General features: G+C 44.2%; 3 protein-coding genes across 3 annotated transcripts in view; 1 reads left to right on the plus strand and 2 right to left on the minus strand.

Annotated features, from left to right (window-relative positions):
- TEX14 (testis expressed 14) overlaps positions 1–7935 on the plus strand; it is a 58866-nt gene extending 50931 nt beyond the window's left edge. The window contains exons 25-31 of the mRNA XM_014953171.1: positions 1662–1733; positions 2541–2618; positions 4132–4249; positions 4447–4542; positions 5368–5475; positions 6754–6819; positions 7012–7935. Coding sequence (XP_014808657.1) covers positions 1662–1733; positions 2541–2618; positions 4132–4249; positions 4447–4542; positions 5368–5475; positions 6754–6819; positions 7012–7045 — 572 coding nt within the window. The 3' untranslated portion in view covers positions 7046–7935. The remainder of the gene's footprint in view (positions 1–1661; positions 1734–2540; positions 2619–4131; positions 4250–4446; positions 4543–5367; positions 5476–6753; positions 6820–7011) is intronic.
- Positions 7936–10943: 3008 nt separating this feature from the next.
- On the minus strand, positions 10944–13598 carry LOC106894366 (pinopsin). Its single transcript, XM_014952997.1, has 5 exons — positions 13235–13598; positions 12501–12683; positions 12045–12190; positions 11525–11764; positions 10944–11087 (listed from the first exon to the last, which is right to left on the minus strand). The coding sequence occupies exons 1-5, from the start codon at positions 13581–13583 to the stop codon at positions 10944–10946; spliced, it is 1062 nt and encodes a 353-aa protein (XP_014808483.1). The 5' UTR covers positions 13584–13598.
- A 2156-nt stretch (positions 13599–15754) lies between these two features.
- Positions 15755–16270, minus strand: part of DOC2B (double C2-like domains, beta) — a 47097-nt gene continuing 46581 nt past the window's right edge. Inside the window, exon 11 of the transcript XR_001413274.1 lies at positions 15755–16223. The gene's annotated coding sequence lies outside the window, so the exon portion shown is untranslated. The remainder of the gene's footprint in view (positions 16224–16270) is intronic.

The following is a 16270-nucleotide window of genomic DNA, read 5'->3' on the forward strand; positions in this document are numbered from 1 at the left end:
GTTTGACTATGTGGAAATGGGTATTAAAACCAAATGAAAATAAATACATATGCATGTGTGTTCAAGTATGTAAGTTTTCTTCCGAAACTGAAGAATTCTCAAAACTTACTGGGGAAGAGAAATGACTACGTAAATGAGTGATTCCTTGAGGAGGAAAACTAAAGCAAAGACTCCATCTAGTACTTCAGAAGCAAGTAGAAGTTCAGAAAGCCCTTGTATGAGGGGATTAACTTTGTCCTTTTTATGCACAGACAAGGCATAATGTTATCACCTTCGTTGTATCAAAAAAATCCTCTCTCTTTGGAGTTGACAGTTTCCAAGGTCACTGTAGTGATTTCCAGTAATCTTTTTGGAATTGAAGGTGTTCTGGAGCCACAGCATTATCTTAACTGTCTTTTCAGACAATTATATATAAAACAGTTGCCTTTATGCCTTTCTTATTGTTATTCAATGATGGGGTTCTCATTTAAAGATGAAATTAGAGTTTGTTCAACCAGAACAGTAGCAACTGCATTCATTGTCATCAGGTGAGGTCTGTGTCTTTCTGATGGTATAACAGATAGTTGGAATTCATTAAGCCCATTAACAGTGCAGTTCAGCCTTGGCTGGCTCTGCGGAGATACTTGATTATGTCACTTTCTTGTCTAAAATCTTATTCTCCATGAAGTTCCTGTTTCCATTTTGATGACAGTGAGGACTTGCCTATGATTGCAGATTCTTGATTTCGGGGGGCTCTTTTGGTGACTAGGTGTGCCTGGCTTTAATAATTAAAGTTTCAAAGCAGAGAATGAGAACTTGAGATATGTTGGAACTGTCCTTTCAGAGAATTCCCATCCATTGTCCATACAGTGATGAAATGGATAAAGATTATGGAGCTGACAGTATCTTCTGGATGTCTAAAAGATGAGTGCACAGCAGCCTGAGCATGATTTTTGGCTTACCTGGATGCTACCTCTGTTTTCATGTTCTGAACTGATTGAAGAACATAAGATTTAATGGTCAGCTTAAGGCTTTAATTAAGGCCTTACCTCATTTTGGATTTAGTATGTTGAAGGAGAGGATTGAAGACCAGCATTTCTTTAATTTACCTTTCTTGTGTTTTGTTCTGTATGATCTCACACAGGATGGGGTGCCAGCCATTGCTTCGTCCTCGAGAAGCCCCAGGAAGGCAGCTGGTAAGTCTTCTAAGCCAGCCCCAGCCCAAATAGAATGATCAAATCTGTTTCACTGTTTATTGACAATAAATTTTACAGTTTTACTTCTCTTTTCCTGTTTTTTCTTTTTCCTCTTGGGCATCTCTTTTTATAGGGATGAATAGCTTTGCACACAACCATGTGGTAATTAGGTAATGGATTTTGTGTTTGCACCTGCAGACTAGAACCCTGACCTCTAATCAACCTACATTGAAGTGTAAATATTACTGGCCTAAAATTTGCAATAGAGGACTGAAAACTGAATGTGCAAGTCGTGCTTTAAATGATTTTTCCATTATGAAATTATTTAAGGATATTTGATAAAATGTGAACGAGCCAGGCTCATGCAGGTTGATAAATGAAATATGTTGGCAAGATGCTGTCATAATGTAAGCCTATATCACAGTTATTAAGGATTAATCACTGCTAATTAACTAGACTTTTTTTTTTTTTTTTTCCCCATCTCAGCACTCTCACAGGCATCTAACCGCCTCATTGATGAGCTCCCTCCACCAGCCCAAGAGCTGCTGGATGAAATTGGTAAGAGGCACTTCACCCAGAATGGTATGAGGCTTGCCAGCTGTCTTCAATCAGGATTTCTCCCAAATCAGTCACTACTGAAATACACAAGAGCTTCCAAATTAGTTGCAGTCAGGTCAATGATGAGGAAGTTAGGCATCAACAGCCTAAATAACTGGCAGTTTTTTAAGTTAGTCCTTGAAGTTTCTGCATTTCATGTAATGGTTAGTTGCTGATGATGACAGCAGCCAGTCTGTTGTGTGCAGATGTAATCTAATACTGAGATGCACTTTGTGTAGACTGAATTTTTGAAAGGTGTCCTGGAGCAATGCATGTTCTCCATTAAAACAAATGCAAGCTGGGCAGCTGCACCCCTCAGGTGTTTTTGCCGAGCTTAGTGTCAGTGATTTACCTTTCATTTTGTAATCACATACAGAACACAGTGTAAAAAATCTGCATTTTTACTGGGGTGTGTTACAGAATAATTTCCTTTGGTTATTCACCTATAAACTCTAGTTTAGGAACTTACACCAGGCATTGGGATAATTAAATGTATATAGGTTCTATGCTCTTCTGGAAATGAGGCACCCAGACGTGTTCTAATCTTTTTATTTCCTCATTCACTGAAACAAGGACATATGGAGACTGGCGTGAAGTGAATAAATAATGGTCAGAGATAATTTCTATGATTAATATATGAAAAAATACACATTATGTAAAGTTTTTCATTGAAATTTGTATGGATAAGTAATATGGTACTGTAGACTGTGTAGAGTCAATTTAGAAAGAATATTTAGCTCAATAAGGAAATATGCTTTTTTTTAACAGAATATTTAAAGCATCAAGATTCCATTGCTCAAAACGTTAAAGAGGAGGGATTGTATGACTGTGGAGTGCAAATAAATGGTTAGTTGATAATAGTCCTGACATAGAGATTACAAATAGAAAATTACTTTTGTGTTGCTGCAAAAGTACTCTGAATACTTGTCACTGTATGTTCAGCTGAACCATTAACTTCAGTTTTTAGCTACTTTTGGTATTTGTGGTTCAGAGAGGATTCTACCTTTCTTGGTAATGTTATATGCAGTGTTTTTGTAGATATTACCCCTCCAGCAGTGTTGCTGTCTTTCTCTGTGTATTCACTCTCCAAAGTCTAAGGGGATCTGATGTGGAAGGCTTGCAGGTCTGAACTATCGGAATTAATCTTCTAGTGTGCCATTGTAATGCCTGCTTTGTTCAAACCTAAGAGACAGAACCCACAAAAGTGTAGATGGTGGGCAGCTGACGTAAAATGGAGCTGAAGTTTCTGTTCATCCTTCCGTTGGGAGGATGGTTCTAGTTGAGAAAGTGGCCAATGCACATTGAGTGCTTGTGTTTCTTATTCACCGTAATGAAATACTGCTCCTGATCTCATGGTCTAAGAAAATAGCATCCATTGGGGTAATCAATAGTTTATTTCCTGTTCTGTGACAAAGATACCAAAGATAGCATTAGTGAATCTTTGTGCTTCTGAAAGTGTACACAGTAATAAGTGGGAATAATTTTTAGATGTACAGCAAGTAATGTCAGAGGAGCAGAAAAAGTAAATCTTTATAGGCTCTGCATTTGTTTCCAATGAGTCAGAAATTGAAGAGCAGTTAAAAAAAAAGACAAAAAAAAAAGCAGGACATGAGTTACTCTGTAAAAAAGCTAAATAGCATAGTCACTTGAGAATGATACTGGCACTTGTTTGCATTATCCCACAGCTTTGTTAGATCTTTCCCATTTAAAATTGTTACCCAAAGGATAGAAGCTCCTGTGACTTTATTCATAGGAGTATCTTGTTTTTAGGTGGTAAGGAATGCAGCAGCCTGTATTGCTTGCTGTTCAGTCACTGTGGTTTTGTTGTATTTGCATAAAGTACAGCTATTTCAGACTCCATTTTTGTGACAGCCTACTGCTTCCTGCTTATCATAGCTTAGCAGAAGGTGGCTGAATATATTCACATGCTGTAGGGAACAGAACTCACTGAGATAAGTCTTGGGGGGGGGATATCATTGGATTTTGCTAAGTAGGGTAACAAAGCTAACATCCACAGGTTTTCTTTTGATTTTTCTCTCATATCTGGGATTGTAAGAGGAAAGATTAAAGATTAATTCCCACATGCATTTTTCATTTTAGTGTGAAGCAAAATGTTCAGTCCTGTGAATCTAAAAATGCGTTACAGTAAAATATTTATCTAGGTCTTGCTACTGGCCACCTTTGACTGTAGATAATGTAGACTTGCTTAACTGGTAGAGAAGCAGATTGCTGAGGGAAGATTAATTGAGAAGTGGACAACTGGAAGTTTCCCAAGTGCAGTGAATAAAAACACATTGTAATTTCTTTATTATCTTCCTCCATACCTTTAATGTTAAAATATTTCTGTTTATGTGAATAGCTCCCGATCAAATTAACATGGAAGACAGAGAGTCAGAAAAAGAATTTGAGAGAAATGAGAAGACAAATCATAGTTTATGGACTAAGGAGTCATTTAATCTAGCAGAGGAAACAGAAAGGTATGAAAAAAAGGGCGATAAGGCGTATTTGGCTTTGAGTTACAATGATTTAGAATAATGGTCCAAGTATATTTTAACAAGATTCAGTGCTTTCAGTAAGCCAGCTTTTTTAAGAACCCTGATAATTACGACTGTTTTCTTTTAAAATGTGTAGTATTAAACTTGCCAGCATCCATTTTAAATCTCTTACTCAACAGGGCTCACTCTACTCTTGATGATATCTTAGAAAGAATGCTTCACGCAGTTCCTGGAGATGAGGAGATTGAAGAACAACCTCAGGGACACACTGCTGGGTTAGCTGATAACTGATACTTTGTTCATAAGTTTATTTTATATATGTTCTGTGTACAAACCTATGCAGGGCTTTTCAGAAAATGTGCTGTCATTTCTTAGGCAGTAACATGTCAGGGAACTTGCCTGGAGACATCAGTCTAAACTCTCCATACTAAATTGAGAGAGAAAAGTATGGGTTTTTTAATACAATTTCCTGTAGAACAAAAGCAAATACTTCAATAGGCTTGGAAGGCAGTGCATAATCTTCACAGAAATCAGAGATAATTTGACTGAATGGTGGATTTTTTGAGGTGGAGAAGAATGTACGTTAAGAGAATAGAATCTCTTTAGAAAAGACTTTAAAGAAGAGTTTGGGAAGAAGGTTATACTGTCATGGCAATATAGGAGGAAACAAAGTATGTGTGTGTTTATATATACATCACTTTAAGGAAAAGGTTCATAGTCCAAATAACTTTTTTTTCTCTAGGGACCAAAGATCAGAGCCCAGTAACTCTGAACAACTCCATAGTAAATGCCAGTGAGTAGTCACAAGTCATTCCTAACATATATCTTACTTAGGAGCACAAGATACTCTTGTATTTGGCATCAGGATTTTTTTTCTTAATTGAACACAGAAGGCAAATGTCCTCATAACCAGAAGGATCTTGCCAACAAGGCAGACCATTCCTGCAGTGTATATACTGCCATGTTCATAAATGGCTCCATCCAAAGCCCATTCACACTTGGTCAGACTATGTTTACTTAATGCTGTTCTGTAAGGAATCAATGAATCTGTGTTTGGATGTAAAGCAATTGGGGTGATACACAAAACTCTGTCATTCAAGGACTGCAAGCCAGCAGGATCCAGAAGATGCTGGAAGGAAGAAGGGAGAAGAGGAAGGCGGAGCTGTGGCCAGAGGTAGAGCACCAGAAAGCTGTGCAGGGAGTTCAGAAGATCCTCTTCATCTGTAAAGCTCTGGATGCTGTGCTGGGCAGTATCATGTTTATTATATTGTTAGCATGGAATTTGTTGAGCTTGCACAGACTAGGATTTTTGCTTTTCTTGGTTTCCCCCATCTGGGTACTGTTTATACCCTATGATTTTAAAGGAAGAGGAGCTGCTCTGGGCTTAAACTCTCCAGAGACACCAACATTTCTCATTTTTTTGGTCAGTTGAGACTGACAGCATTGTGCACCGTTTGCTGGGGTTTCAGGGCGCGGGTTCCTCTACTGACTTGAAAGCACTGAAAGTCGTCTGGTAACGCTGCATGTGTCTTAGGCACCTCAGCACTTCAAACCATGCCCATAGGAACCAAAATCCTTACGTTGTGGTGTGTACCTGTGGTCTGTGTGCTAATGCCATCAAATCCCTTAAACATCTGTCCCGATCTTATCTGCCCTGGCTTTCCTCTAATAGAAACTAGAAGTAAAGAGGAAGACACAAGATTAAATAAAAATGTTTCCTCAGTTCTCTAAGTCCAAATCTCCATCAGGAACTGTCAAAGCTGACTGATGTTCTGTAGCTAAAATAAAAGGCTGCCATTTTCAATATTTCTCAATTGCAGATATTTTTTGTTACAGGCAGGGAGCTGACACACTTGCATTAATTAACATACCTTTAGTGCTGTGCAAAAATATAAAAGTTCTGGCCTTTTGTCTGGAAAGAAAAATGCAGTAGCCTTTAGTTTTCAGAGAGAACTTCTTATTTTTCAATGAGTAGCACAAAATGACTTAAAGGAAGCTGATCTTCAGTGTTACAGGCATTTAACACTTCTACAGCAGTCAGCTCTACAGCATGTTTTGCTTCCCGGTTAGGCACCCAAAGTTTGAAATGTCCCATACTTTTGGAAGTACTTCCCACTCGTTACTTTTGGAAACGTTGATGGTAATTTTTAAACCTAGAGAACTGGAGGTAGCATCATTATGTTTTTTATCTGCACAGCATTAGCTCGTGTGACCCTGATTTATGTCAAATGTGCTGGCAGGGATTGGGCTTCAGGCTTTGAAACCAGAATGGTTTCTGCTCACAAAGAGGGTCCTGTGTAATGCACCCAACAGAACAGGGCTGGGGCTGGTTTCTGGTTACAAGTGCAGGTTAATGGATCTAGCAGAGATCTGTAGTGTTTGATCCAGTGCCCTGCTACGTGCTGGCAGAACCCAGGCTTTCTCTTTGAAGTGTTGTGTGGCTGTATGTGGTGTTCTTAGTTCTGAGCTGAATTTACATGTTTTTTAGACACTCGTCCTGAAGATCAGAAATTCCACTTACAAAAAGAGCTGTCTTCATCTTCGCCATTCAGGTGAGCCTCTCTGTAAATTAAATCGGGCTTTTGGCAGAAATTGGTGTGTTTTCTGGCTGCATGAGATACATTCTTGGCTTCCATCCCCAGGAGGTGAGAGGGGCAGTATGAAATCCTATCCCCTTCAACTTGCAGTTTGATATAAGGAAAAAAAAAAAAGTCTGTAATTCTTTATTTTTTTTTCTCATGCAGGATAATTGTTTTGGATCAGAGCTCTCCTACATGATTAAAATGGATAGTGCATAAATTCTAATGTATCACCTGCTTACTGCTGCTCGTACAGTGTTCAGCCTGTGAATTGCAGCCCATCCCAGCCACATAAATGATTGTAAAGCTCATATTTCCTTTAACTGCAGCAGCAAGTACAGAAAAAAATCTAATGCTCTCCTTTTAACCCAGTTTGTTCCGGTTTTACACCATCATTGCCCATAAAGGCAGTGTCAGTACTGTCACAGGACTGAACTGTTTTCTGTATATAACATCTTTACGAAGCTGGTGATGTGGTGGGGTTTTTCCTGCACGTTCATGCTTTCAAAAGCAAAAGAATTTCTTGCTCTGTTGCATTATGTTTCGGTTTTCAGTGTTACAGGCAAAATGATTGTAATTCAATGGGCTGCTGTTCCTGCTCAGGCACTTGTTAAATTTTCCCGTGCTGGAGTGTGGAGCACTGTTACAGCCCATGGAGTCTATGTTTTTCCTTGCTCGTTAAATTTAACAAGGTAATTTCTTGTTTTCTCTTTTCTTAGTGCTTTTGTGATGTAGTCTTGAACTGATTTGACTGATTAAGGGGATTAATTGCTGTGCAAAAAGCTAATGAGAAAAAGGCAATGTTCTCCAGAGATTGCAAGTGTAGCAATCCATTCCCTGACAGCATTAGACAAGAATATGAGAAAATCTGTTTAGTATTACGAAGATCCTTGTTTAATTAAACCATGCTTTTGGTAGACTCATCCGAAAAACCATCCCTGGATATAATTGAGGCTTAGTTCAGAATTTTGATGGGGACAGCGACCTCGTACTTAACTTGTCTTGTGATAAATGCTGTTAAGGTGCAAGAGGTGTGAAGATTGTCCTTGTCCCTCTTTGTCAGACGCTGGGGTTGTAGCTGCCTTCATAGCCCTGGGTGCACCATCTCCCTGGTTAGGTAGGAAATGCTGCCTGTCCATACTTGTTAGGTAATTTGGTTTAACAATACTAATAAAAGTTTCCAAGGTTATTATGCTGCCATGTGGTTCTTTTTCTGGTTTTTGGGTGGGGTTTTGGTTTTTTTTGGTTGGGTTTTTATACTGATCATTAACTATATGTCCCATCATCAGACTATGTGCACAACTAGGTGCTGATAGAGCTGCTGTAGGGGAGATGCTGCGAACTGGCAGACCTGGGGGGAGCTTTTTTCAGAAAAGATCAAGAAAAATTAAAAGTCTTTCTTTGATGCAGGTGTGTTGTGGTGGTGACAGAGCAGAAGCGCTGGCAGCAAGGAGGCTGCAGTTTGAGTTCTGCCCCCCAGGTGCCCAGCGGTGCCAGCACATGGGAAATGGGGCTCACGTCTGTGTGTTACACAGTTCATCCAGGCAACAGTTTAACATGTTCTAACCCGGCCTTGTATCAGCTGCAGGTACCCCCTGTTCTCTGTGCAAGTTCTGTGTCCTCGTAGCCTGTGCAAAGGGTGATGACAAATCCATGCAAAAGTCAAATTGCAAATTTTTTGTCTGATTCTGTCCTTAGTGGCTGTTGCCCACAGCTGACCGGTCGTTGTGGGGTTCCCTCTCCCTTTGGGCAATGTTTTGTTACCTTTCACAGACTTGCTGAGTTAAATAGAAAGTAATTAAAACTTGTAGGGCTGCAGCAGTGGAGTGGAGCAAGCACAGGTGCATTTTCAAATGCCCATAATGAGCTAACTTTGGTTTGCAACATGTGTAATCTCCTTAGCTTTTGGATTTCTCTTTCTATTTTATCTGTCAAACCAAATGGTGAGCAGACTGTGAACCATTTCCCTATCTTTTTTTAAATCTTAATGTGGAGAATTTTTATTTCTGGTGGTAGAGAGCCTTTCAAGTCGTCCCATGGCCTGTCTGCTCTCCTTATCGAGCTCAGAGATTGCGGTTTTTCAGCTGCTTGTACTTTTCCAGATTTAAGTTTGGCATGAATGTAAAGCTTCCTAATAACATAAAGCATGGATACAAAGCTGTAATTAACAGGAAGAATTAAACAAGGACCAGTGAAAGACGGGAGAGAAGGTCAGAGGGGGCCCATCTAATGCTGCCTTTCAGCTTCATGAGAATGAAAGGCCAATTAATTAAATTAAAACAGTGATACTGAGCTGTTCTAATTCCTCTCTGAGCTGCTAGCACACAGGCTTGGTGTGCCTGTTGGAAAGCAAGCAGAGAGGGGGAGGTGGGGACATGGGGACAGAGTCCTGTCCCCTGGGTAGGGAGGTGACACTGCCCACAGCTGCTGGGTTTCTCTGGACCCTGTGGACAATTTAAGCAAAGATGAGGAAGAAAAGTGAATGTTCCTTCTCTGAGGAGCTGTGCTCCAGCTCCCTTGTACCTGTCATCGTACCGGGGTTGGGATTCTTATTTTGGAGCAGAGAATCTCGGACAGAAAAACCCCTTATTCCCCCCCAAAATCTCACCCTAATCTGTGCCGGTGCAAATTGCCTTTCTGTTAAATCTTGTGACATGGGATCAGGCTCATTTTCAAAGCAATTCAAGAGTTCAGAGTCAAATTTTGAAAGACAATTAACTGAAGGCAGCCAGGCTGCTGACAGCATTTCTAAAGACGGAGGAATTTGGTGCCGGGGGATCACTGGCTGCAGAGTGTCTGAGCCTCTGCCCCGCAGCCTAATCCCCCCAATCCTAAATCACTGAAGCTCCCTCGCAGCCCAGAAGGGTGATTGCAGCTGGTGGAGATAAATGTTGTGTTTCAGACTCAGGATCAGGTGTGTGTCTGGAGCCCCATGAAGGGGTTTTTGTCTTTTATTTCTTATGGGCTTCAGCATCTTTTGCTTTCTGTTGACGTCCTGGCCCTTTGGGGAGCGGTGGCCCTGCTGGGCCTTGTCCTCAGGGCCTGTTCCAACCTGGGTCTTCACCCTTGCTGGGAAATCAGCTGTCCTGGCAGTGGTGGCCCGGCTGGGCCTTGTTCTCAGGGCCTGTTCTGACCTGGGTCTTCACCCTTGCTGGGAAATCAGTGGATTTAAGATGTATTCTTATGAACTTTGTGGTTTTGAACTGTTTTATTGCTTGCAACCCATTATAATGGCATATGTGGCACTTGCCACTGGAGAAGTGCCACCTGTAGTGGTGGGAGGTGCAGTATTTTCTGTCGAACCCTCCATCAGCTGGTGAAGCAGATGCAGGTGAACTTGTTGGTGTTTATTAACGTTTATTATTGTGGTCTGCACTTAGATACACCTGCTGGGTTTTTGCCAGTTTCACAGCCTGACTGTGACCTTCTCAGGGCCATAGGACATTGCAAACAGGACTCAGTCTGTCTGGAGATGGTGAATGGGGGGCTCTGTCCCCGGCTGCTTGGTGGGTGGTGTCACACCAAGCGTGTCCAGCCTGACCCCAGGGCCCAACAGCAACTTGGGATGTTTTACACCAAAGAAAAATTACTCTTTTTTTTTTTTTTAAATAATTTTAAAAGACTCCCCAGGGCCCAACAGCAACTTGGGATATTTTACACTGAGGAAAAATTACTCTTTTTTTGTTTTTTCTTTAATAATTTTAAAAGACTCCCGATGCCATGAGGCGGGAGGGGTGGAGAGACAAATAAAAGTTTGTGGTTTACCCCACAATTGGGTGGCTCCTCTCCCATGAGAAGACTTTGCCGTGTCTGTGGGGAGCAGCGTGGGGGTTGCTGGGGTCCCCTCAGACCTCCCAGAGCCACCCATGGGTCTGGGGAGCAGCAGGAGAGACAAATAAAAGTTTGTGGTTTACCCCACAATTGGGTGGCTCCTCTCCCATGAGAAGACTTTGCCGTGTCTGTGGGGAGCAGCGTGGGGGTTGCTGGGGTCCCCTCAGACCTCCCAGAGCCACCCATGGGTCTGGGGAGCAGCGGAGGCCCCGGGTGGGACAGGCTGAGCCCGGAGCTGGTGTCGGTGCAGGCAGATCCTGCCGTGGTCAGACGAGGTGGGACGGTGTCACCTTATTCCTCAGCCCCTCTGCAGTGATCCCTGCGTGGGGACCGGGTGCAGCTGGAGCCGTTCTCCCCGTCCCCCGGCGGCGGTGACCGCAGCAGAGCATCTCCATCAGGCAGCTCTGAAACTGGGCAGGGAAGGGCAGGGAGCTGGCGTCCGCCCCGAGACTCGGAGGCTGAGGCTGAGGAGCAGACACTTGTATTTTGGGTGAGATCTGTATCGATTCCCAGCCCAACTCCTGGCAGTTAATTGACAATTAAGGTTTCATTCTGTTTGCTTTGTGTGTTCAGCAAGCAGTTTGTGATCTAAAATTAAGTTGCCTGACCCTGTAAAATCACAGAAGCAGAAAATGAGCTCTTGTTCGGGCTCAGATGCTGCTCCCTCCCTGTCCATTTTATTCCCCAAAACCTTGCTGCTTATACAGCAACTCCCGGGTGGAGCCTGTGTCTGTGATTCCAGAGAGGAGAGGTGGTTCCTCTACATTTTATTAATGAGGCCATTAAGTCATTATCCAGGAGCCCTGGTGAAGCTGTGGTTTTTTTCACTAATGGCTTCCTCTCTCACCTGTTTGTTCATGAAGACGTAGATGATGGGATTGTAAACCGTGGCGGTCTTGGAGAAGTAGGAGGGCAGGGATGCGAGCGCCGGCTGGATGGCGATACCTTTGTTGGTGGCCACCACCAGGGCAAAGGTGGTGTAGGGCAGCCAGCAGACGAGGAAGGCCATCACCATCACGATCACCATGCGCGTCACCTCCCGCTCCGCCTGCTGCGTCGTGTCCGATTCCCGCTGCTGCGCCGCGGCCTGGGGGGGGTTTGGATGAGAGAAACACCTGCCAACAGCATCTCCATCCCTTAGTGCCCTGACATCAGCACTAGGAGATGTCCTCTCTACTTTACTGTCACAAGAACCTGCTGTGAGGCTCTTCATCCTGACAGAGATGTGCCTGGACAGTGTCTTGTGAGCAGAAGGCCACCAACTGTCACAAGAACCTGCTGTGAGGCTCTTCATCCCGACAGAGATGTGCCTTGCTAGCATCTTGTGAGCAGAAAGCCACTAACTCACCCGTGCTCGCCGTACTTACCACTCGCAGGGTCATCAGCAGGTTGGTGTAGGAGAAGAGAATCAGGCTGAGGGGCATCACGAAGCAGGTGACAAACAAGGCCAAGATGTAGCTGTTGTTGTTGCTGCCACCAGTGTACCAGTTGGGCCCACAAGACGTTCTCAGACCTGCAACAAATAAGCTGTGAAATAAGCCCAAACCCATCCTGGGCTTGGAGAGAGGCTCCAAAATAGCAAACACCTGTGCTGCCCCTCCACCACCTGCCACCAATCTCCAATCAGAGGTGGAAGAACAGCTGCAGTGTGTTGTGCAGGGGGTAACTTGGAAGAACAACCCCGGAGAGACGACCATTGACTGAGCAATCAAGAGGTGTTAACATTTTAAAGAGCAGAATAGAGATTTTCCATCTGCCCTTGAAAACAATACACAAGAAGCAGTAGTGAAGTTGAGCTCACATCTGAAGCACATCTCCCCTACCTTCAGGCACGTAGCTGCTCCAGCCCAGGAGTGGTGGGGTCGTCCAGAGCAGCGACCAGCTCCACGTGAAGGCGCAGCCCCCGACGGCGTGTCGGTGCTGGAACCGAAAGTCTCCCAGGGGTCTGCAGACCACAACGTACCGCTCGAAGGCCAGGATGGCCAAGGACCACAGCCCCACGATGCCTGGGAGGAGGAGGAGGAGGGTTTGTGTCTTAGGAACGGGCTCTGCCACCCGCGCTGGGACACGGCAGACAGTGATTGTGAGCTGCTGAACTAAATATTGCTGTAATAAGGTGTCAGATATTTTTCTTCTGACAGGGAGAGCTGTGGGGATATTTGACCCTTAAAAATGAAGCTGGCAATGGGGTGATTGTGACACATCCTGGTCACAACCACAGCTTCTCTGCTGGAGTGTCCTCAACAAAAGGTTGTGTGCTGACACAGCAGATGGACAGCACCCACAAAGGACACCCTGAGCGAGGACACCCCATGTGCCCCAGTGACATTTCCCTCCCTGTGAAGACCAAGACAGAGCGTGTGGTGACCTGGAACAGCCAACCACCTACTTGACCCTTCCCTGTGCTCAAGAGTAGCTGAAGGACAGGAGCTGTACATCACACACGGAAGCACTGCCTTCAGGAGAAACAGCAAGCTGAGGAAACGTTCTCCAAAGCTTCTTTGCTAAATGCAATGGCACCGAAGACCAAGATGTGTCTTGAGGTTTGTGTCCTTACCTGTCATGGAGACCATGAAGCCCTCCAGCTCGCACATCTGTTTGCCGAAGACGAAGAAGCCATTGATGTTGTTGGAGAAGCTGACGGAGCTGCCGCAGAGCGTCACCAGCAGGTCGGCCACGGCCAGGTTCAGCAGGATGTAGTTCAGGGGCGATCGGAGCTTCTTGTACCTGATGGAAACCACAATGACCAAGCCATTCACAACCGAGGCGGAGACCACAACGATGCCCATCAGCACGGCCACCGACAGGTACATGCCCCGCGGGGCCTGGTGGGGCCACTGGGGGCCATCGAAAGGCCCCGGGGTCCCGTTGTGTGGGGGCTCCTGTGAGCTGTTAGAGGAGCACATTGACGCTCCTGGAGACAGTGCACATGGACACTGGTGGAGCCGATGCAGGTGAGCCCCAAAAGCAAAGCCTCTTTATGAAGCAGGAGGGGCTGACGCACCCCGGGGGAGCTTTGCATTAAAATACCTTAAGCTTTTTTTTAATCTGAAGACTTTGTCCTCCCACCCTCCCTTTTTTATAATCAGCTCTTTATTCCAGAGGGGATAAAGAGTGACTTAAAAAAAAAATCTGTTGACTGAACAGCGCATCATTTAATTGAGTAAATAGGTTTGGGGTTGGTTTTTTTTTTTTTCCTCCTTGTGCTTCCCCACGGCCTCCCCCCGGAACTGTGACCCCCACACTAAATATAAAAGATATAAAATATATTTTATATACTTATATTATATGGAAGAATTAATGTGTGTATATAGACATACATTGATATAGCCTGAGAGAGTATGCCAGAAAGTGTGAGAGAGCAGGCTACCTATAACCATATAGAATACAATATATACTCTCTATATAATATGTAGCATGTGCTTATGTAATATGTTAAAAATATCTTATACAGATATATGCATATTGAATTATACAAAAGTAATACATATATATTGTGTCTATATATAAAAAATATATAATATGTAACATATTATATGTTATATCTTGTATAGCATAGAGTGCATGTGTGTGTATATATATATATATATATGCTTTTGTGTGCGTGCCTTAGCACATGACTAACGACACGTGGGGACAGACAGATGGACACAGCTCTGCTCCCCTGAACCGACCAAAAGGGGCCAATCAAACGGAGATGTAACAGCCTGTGCTGGGGCCACCACAAGCCCTGGGGCACCAGCCACCCCCATCGCAGTGGGGGGGCCTTGGACAGCCCAAGCTTTTATTTTTGAAAAGAGATGAACAGACACAGGTATGTAATTAATTAACTCATTCGTCTGTATACACACATGCAGATATGCACAAGTGTGTGTGTATATACAATGTGCGTATACATATATATTCGTATTGGTGTAGGGGGAATATATGTGTAAAAAGTGAGAGAGAGAGAGGTGTGTCCCTATCTGTGCGTCCCTGTAGCTGCGTGTGTCTGTGAGGGAAGCTCAGTTTGGGCCGTACTTGTGCATTTTTGGTCCAAGGGACGGGGCTGTGTCTGTCCCTGCTCCCCAGGTGGGGACATCAGCAGGTTTTCAGTTTCACCGCCGCAGCCCGTGAGGAGGAGCGGTGACGCTGAAGGATGAGGTGGTCAGACACCACCAGGATGGGCCACAGCAGCCTCCAAGGAGGGGGTCACCTTCAGCACCCATGAGCAGCCCGGCTGCCTGAGTGTTCACCTCCAATACACCTTCAGTCAACCCAAAACTGGAGCAGGAAAATACACACTTTTATCAGCTGGAACAGCCGCGGGGATGGTGGCACCTCATGTCCCTCCCAGCCAGGGAGGTGTGTGTGCTCCTGCGCCCTGGGGAGGGTGGTCACAGGGCTGGAGAGGGCACAGTCCCAGCAGAGCCTGCCTCAAACACCCTTCTGCTCCTGAGTAGTGACTGAAGGTGATGGGAACCTCAGAAAAGCTACAGATTTTTCTTTTGGTTTTCTTTTTTTTTTTTAAATCCTCCCGTTACTAATCCCCTCCCGCCCCCCACCCCTCACGGCCCCTGTGCAACCTCTCAGCACATGGAGAGGCACAGCAGGGTCCCTGGGGAGAGCGGGGTACACCAAGGTCATGCAGCTATAGGGGTTTTCTTTCTGTTGTTTTGGGTTGGTTGGGTTTTCTTTGGCGAAAGCAGGGATATCAGTGACAAGCAGCACACGACGCTCTGGTTTAAAACCATCTCCTGCTCCCCGAGCCCTTGCCCAGCCCCAGCTCTTCATCTGGCATCTGTGGGTCACCACCAGCGACGTGCTGTGATGTGCTGAGCTCCTGCGACCACAGTATCAACCTGGAGAGACTCAAAAGCTGCACCACCAGCATCCACTTTTTATTTTTTTTCTTTTATTATTTTTTTTCCCTTTTTATTTCAGGTTCTCGTTATAAATATTAACAAATCTGACAAAAAGTACACAGATAGATAATACTGAAATACAAAAGTCTTTTTTTTTTTTTTTTTTTTTTTTGGATGCAGGTAAGGCAAGGTTCTGAATCTGACAAAAAGTACACAGATAGATAATACTGAAATACAAAAGTCTTTTTTTTTTTTTTTTTGTTTTTAGGATGCAGGTAAGGACAGGTTCTGCAGAGCCTTCACATGGTAGCAAAACATCGGTATCAAACATTTCACGAAGGCCTGGCGTGACGACCACCACTCTGCATGCAGCTGGGACGGACAGACCGACCGTCCGCTTAGAAAAAAGACGGGGATACAAAGTGAAGGGACCCACACACACACACACACACACACTCATCGTGTCCTGCTCCACCTCTTCCATAAACCAGTTTCATGGCAAAGACTGAAACAAACGCTGGATTGAAAATAACTTCGCAAGGAAAAAGGGAGGCAGAGCCGACCCCGGTGCCCCCGCGGCTCTCCTGGAAGCTCAGACCCAAACCAGGTTTTAAGGTGCTGGAGCAGTGTCAGACAGAGAGGATTAACGGGAACATCCTACTTGACGCGCTGCCGGCACTCAAATAAAATCCATCCATATCCCTAGAATGCATTACAAATATTAAGTTATTAAAAAAGCCCCTAGGAAC

This window comes from Calidris pugnax, unplaced genomic scaffold (assembly GCF_001431845.1).
Source record: "Calidris pugnax isolate Ruff unplaced genomic scaffold, ASM143184v1 scaffold133, whole genome shotgun sequence".
In the NCBI taxonomy this organism is placed as follows: Eukaryota; Metazoa; Chordata; class Aves; order Charadriiformes; family Scolopacidae; genus Calidris; species Calidris pugnax.

What these genes read in the sequence shown, in the direction of transcription:
- LOC106894366 (XM_014952997.1), bottom strand. Translation starts at nt 13,583, where the DNA reads ATGTGCTCCTCTAACAGCTCACAGGAGCCCCCACACAACGGGACCCCG. An exon ending in GAGCAGCTACGTGCCTGAAG is followed by an intron (nt 12,191 to 12,500) that starts GTAGGGGAGATG and finishes TATTTGTTGCAG; the next exon opens with GTCTGAGAACGTCTTGTGGG. An exon ending in ACGTCTTCATGAACAAACAG is followed by an intron (nt 11,088 to 11,524) that starts GTGAGAGAGGAA and finishes TTCCCTGCCCAG; the next exon opens with TTTCAGAGCTGCCTGATGGA.